The 5,000-nt window shown below is 45.4% G+C and overlaps 1 protein-coding gene across 2 annotated transcripts in view; it reads left to right on the top strand.

Annotated features, from left to right (window-relative positions):
• dennd4b (DENN/MADD domain containing 4B) overlaps nucleotides 1-5,000 on the top strand; it is a 56,925-nt gene that overhangs the window by 47,316 nt on the left and 4,609 nt on the right. For both annotated transcript variants that reach the window (XM_079691189.1, XM_079691188.1), the window contains exons 23-25: nucleotides 1,963-2,138; nucleotides 4,294-4,480; nucleotides 4,836-5,000. The exon at nucleotides 4,836-5,000 is cut by the window's right edge and continues 75 nt beyond it. In XM_079691189.1, the coding sequence (XP_079547315.1) occupies nucleotides 1,963-2,138; nucleotides 4,294-4,480; nucleotides 4,836-5,000 (528 nt within the window). The remainder of the gene's footprint in view (nucleotides 1-1,962; nucleotides 2,139-4,293; nucleotides 4,481-4,835) is intronic.

Below are 5,000 nucleotides of genomic sequence, written 5' to 3'. Positions count from 1 at the left end.
CAGTGTCATATCAGTACTACTTACCCAGTGTCATATCAGTACTTACCCAGTGTAATATCAGTACTTACCCAGTGTCATATCAGTACTTACCCAGTGTCATATCAGTACTTACCCAGTGTCATATCAGTACTTACCCAGTGTCATATCAGTACTTACCCAGTGTAATATCAGTACTTACCCAGTGTCATATCAGTACTTACCCAGTGTCATATCAGTACTTACCCAGTGTAATATCAGTACTTACCCAGTGTCATATCAGTACTTACCCAGTGTCATATCAGTACTTACCCAGTGTCATATCAGTACTTACCCAGTGTCATATCAGTACTTACCCAGTGTCATATCAGTACTACTTACCCAGTGTCATATCAGTACTTACCCAGTGTCATATCAGTACTTACCCAGTGTCATATCAGTACTTACCCAGTGTAATATCAGTACTTACCCAGTGTCATATCAGTACTTACCCAGTGTCATATCAGTACTTACCCAGTGTCATATCAGTACTTACCCAGTGTCATATCAGTACTTACCCAGTGTCATATCAGTACTACTTACCCAGTGTCATATCAGTACTTACCCAGTGTCATATCAGTACTTACCCAGTGTCATATCAGTACTTACCCAGTGTAATATCAGTACTTACCCAGTGTCATATCAGTACTACTTACCCAGTGTCATATCAGTACTTACCCAGTGTCATATCAGTACTTACCCAGTGTCATATCAGTACTTACCCAGTGTCATATCAGTACTTATCCAGTGTAATATCAGTACTTACCCAGTGTCATATAAGTACTTATCCAGTGTAATATCAGTACTTACCCAGTGTCATATCAGTACTTACTTACCCAGTGTCATATCAGTACTTACTTACCCAGTGTAATATCAGTACTTACTTACCCAGTGTCATATCAGTATTTACCCAGTGTCATATCAGTACTTACCCAGTGTCATATCAGTACTTACCCAGTGTCATATCAGTACTTACCCAGTGTCATATCAGTACTTACTTACCCAGTGTCATATCAGTACTTACCCAGTGTCATATCAGTACTTACCCAGTGTCATATCAGTACTTACCCAGTGTCATATCAGTACTTACTCAGTGTCATATCAGTACTTACCCAGTGTCATATCAGTACTTACCCAGTGTCATATCAGTACTTACTCAGTGTCATATCAGTACTTACCCAGTGTCATATCAGTACTTACCCAGTGTCATATCAGTACTTACCCAGTGTAGTATCAGTACTTACCCAGTGTCATATCGGTACTTACTTACCCAGTGTAATATCAGTACTTACTTACCCAGTGTCATATCAGTACTTACCCAGTGTCATATCAGTACTTACCCAGTGTAATATCAGTACTTACCCAGTGTCATATCAGTACTTACCCAGTGTCATATCGGTACTTACTTACCCAGTGTAATATCAGTACTTACCCAGTGTCATATCAGTACTTACCCAGTGTCATATCAGTACTTACCCAGTGTCATATCAGTACTTACCCAGTGTCATATCAGTACTTACCCAGTGTCATATCATTACTTACCCAGTGTCATATCAGTACTACTTACCCAGTGTCATATCAGTACTACTTACCCAGTGTCATATCAGTACTTACTTACCCAGTGTCATATCAGTACTTACCCAGTGTCATATAAGTACTTACCCAGTGTAATATCAGTACTTACTTACCCAGTGTAATATCAGTACTTACTTACCCAGTGTAATATCAGTACTTACTTACCCAGTGTCATATCAGTACTTACTTACCCAGTGTCATATAAGTACTTATCCAGTGTCATATCAGTACTTACCCAGTGTCATATAAGTACTTACCCAGTGTCATATAAGTACTTACCCAGTGTCATATCAGTACTTACCCAGTGTCATATCAGTACTTTTACTGTAGTATTCCCCCTGCGCTGACCCCTCCCGCCCTCTGTGTCTGCAGGTGTTGATATCCAGCTGCTCTCTGTGTCGCAGCTGTAACTCGTTGGTTTACGACGAGGAGATCATGGCCGGCTGGACGTCGGACGACTCGAACCTGAACTCCTCGTGTCCGTTCTGCGGAGCCTCCTTCGTCCCCTTCCTGAACGCCGAGATCTGCGACCTGGGGCCCGTCGGCAGGTACGACCTCCACCAGAGAACCAAAAACACCTCCAGGCTTTCATACAGAGCACCAAGAAAGAGCGCCGGGCGTTAAAGAGCAACTTCCAGGTTAAAGACACCTGTGAATAAATGTGTAGGAAAATGATGAATACACTAGATTTTCAAAAAGATATACAGAAATATACACTACAGTGACATCTGGCGCCGTTTTTGTAAGAAATGTTCACTTCCGCATAAAAAAGCCTCGGCACGTGACCTCCCGCGTGTGACGTAACACGGGGGACAAAAGGGGGAGAGCGGCCGGTGTAACGTATTAATAAACATGGATCCCAATGCTAGTTTCGACACAGAAGACACAGAAGAAGTTGAACATGAATATTCAAATGCATATGACGGACCACAACCTTATAATTATGAGCCTGCTAGGCGTCCAAGAGACCAGGAGCAGCCAAGGATTAGAAGAAATAACGGCCATCGGAGAGAAATGGAGCTGTGGTGTGAGGAGAACCAGTGGAGAACAGAGCAGCTATCTTGGTGAGTGACCGGCGTTAGCTACAGAATGTTAGCTAACGTCACATCACAACATTGTGAAGTTAGCTATCATATATCAGGCTATAACTAAAGTAGTATTGATAATATAGTAACGTTACTGGCAGGACTGTTGATACTGATCCATAACAGAAACTAATGCGCAAGTATCAGCCGTATCTCGCGTTACCTAATGCAACTCCACACTACGGTGCTGTGTACCGGAGGAGAGACGCGAGATACGGCTGATACTTGACGATCTGGCGGAGAAAGGTTGTGGAGCCTCCGTTGATATGCCGTTGTAAATGGCTTGATGGAAAGCAGGTGTGTAGTCGGGGAGGGTGCACAGCTGATTGCAGCAGGTGAGTGGAGGTTGAGCCGGGAGCCAGGAGTGACAGCCACCACGCCCACACAAACAACACAGACAGGGGGAAACAAACAAACACAAAGGAGACGGCTGGAGCAGTACAGCCACCACAGCGTTACCTAATGCAACTCCACACTACGTCTTACGGTGCCGTGTACCGGAGGGGAGAGAGAGAGAGCAGCGAAGGGAGGGGAGAGAGAGAGAGCAGCGAAGGGGGGGGGGGGAGAGAGATGTAATACGGTTTCCTGATAAAGCTGTGGAGAGTATGTGCTGCAGGGAGGTGGATGCACGACGCACCCAGGAACGAACGCTAGCTCCGGTCCTTTTTACTGTGGACTCGATGTCCTGACAGGCTGGTATTTGTGCAACCTGAACAAACACAATACTGCACCATGATTACAAATGGAGAAATACAATGTAAAACTACCGAAAAATACCAGCTCACTAAAACACAACCGCTCAACTCAACGCAACTACTAACTATACCCGCGGTCAGAGAGCGGAGATGTGTCCCCTGTGTGATGTAATATGACGCGTTTGACGTATGACCTTTCAAAATTGCTCCTTTCCCTCTGAATTCCTTATGTCTCGTAAAACATATCAAATCCTACATTCACTTTTTAATTGTAATTTTCAAGCAAGTTTAAGCATAAATGTAGAATAAAAAAAAACCTGCAAGATGCTCTTTAAAGCAAATTTTTCTAGAGGCCAAATGGTGGAATTACAACTTAGACAACCATAGAGGGGTGCAGGGATGTCGTATTCCTATGTTGGTCCCTGAAGGCAGCATCTCCGTTGTCCAATGGGATTTCTCCATGTGATTTTGGATAATGTCGGAAATAATCTCTGTGTCAAAACAACGTTTACGATTCTTACACGTTTAGTTCATCAGGATAATCTCCACATTAGGCTCAGGCCCGGTTCCAGAACAAAATGACTCGGGGTGCATCTGAGATTCGAGGGGGTGCTCCAGGGACGTTTCCTGGACCTGGAAACATTCGGGGCTTAGCCCTCAGTGGCGGTGCCAGAGATTTTCTTTTGGGGGTGCTGTGGGGTAGCCTGACGTTTGTGCTCAAACATGTAGGGTTTCCCATTAATGTACCGGGCGCTACAGGGGAATGTTCTACTGCAACAGTCCCCACACGCACGCACACAGTGTACCCGTGACTGTTACAGTGAAGGCTTGATAATCAGCTCACGGCATATAGGCAGGGGTAAAGTGCTAACTGCTCCTTCACGCAGAAGTTTAATCCTTCCTCGCCTCTTCTTCTTCTGCAGTGCGGAGCGTGGCAACTGGAACGTGGAGGAGGAGGTGGAGAGCGCGTCGCGGCCCCCCAGTGGTCAGGAGGCGTCGCTGCGGCCCCCCAGTGGTCAGGAGGCGTCGCTGCGGCCGCAGTGTAACGGAGTGAGCGAAGACTCCAGCTCGGAGACCAGCAGCTACTCGGAGAACAGCAGGACCACCACGGTAACACCAACATTTAGCATGTTTCTGCAGATCGGTCCATTTCAGAATAATAGATATGATATGTTTTATAATGATTGATCATGAAAGTGTTCTCAAAGCTGGTAAAGGTGCAGCTAGTTTGAATGACTTTGTATACTGCAGGGTAGCTGGTGGATTTACTCCAGGTGGAACTCAAGTCTGATTTAACACTTGATTAGATTTCACATCATTCATCCACATCTGAGAAGTAACTAAAGGTATTAAATACATGTAGTGGAGTAGAAGTACACCATTTACCTCTGAACTGAAGTGGGGTAGAAGTACAAAGTAGCATCAAATGGAAATACGCAAATAAAGTATAAGCACCTCCCCCCAGGGCTCGTGGACAGGTGCCCCCCCCCTGGTGACGGTGGCGTACCTGAGCCCTCTGGTCCTGAGGAAGGAGCTGGAGAGTCTTCTGGAGAACGAGGGCGAGGCGGTGCTGGCGCAGCTGCAGTTCCTGGACAACCACTCCATCATCTTCTGGAACCTGCTGTGGTAC

Source organism: Notothenia rossii (genome assembly GCF_949606895.1).
Source record: "Notothenia rossii genome assembly, chromosome: 7".
NCBI classification, from domain to species: Eukaryota; Metazoa; Chordata; class Actinopteri; order Perciformes; family Nototheniidae; genus Notothenia; species Notothenia rossii.
This window is presented reverse-complemented; position numbering and strand designations above follow the sequence as displayed.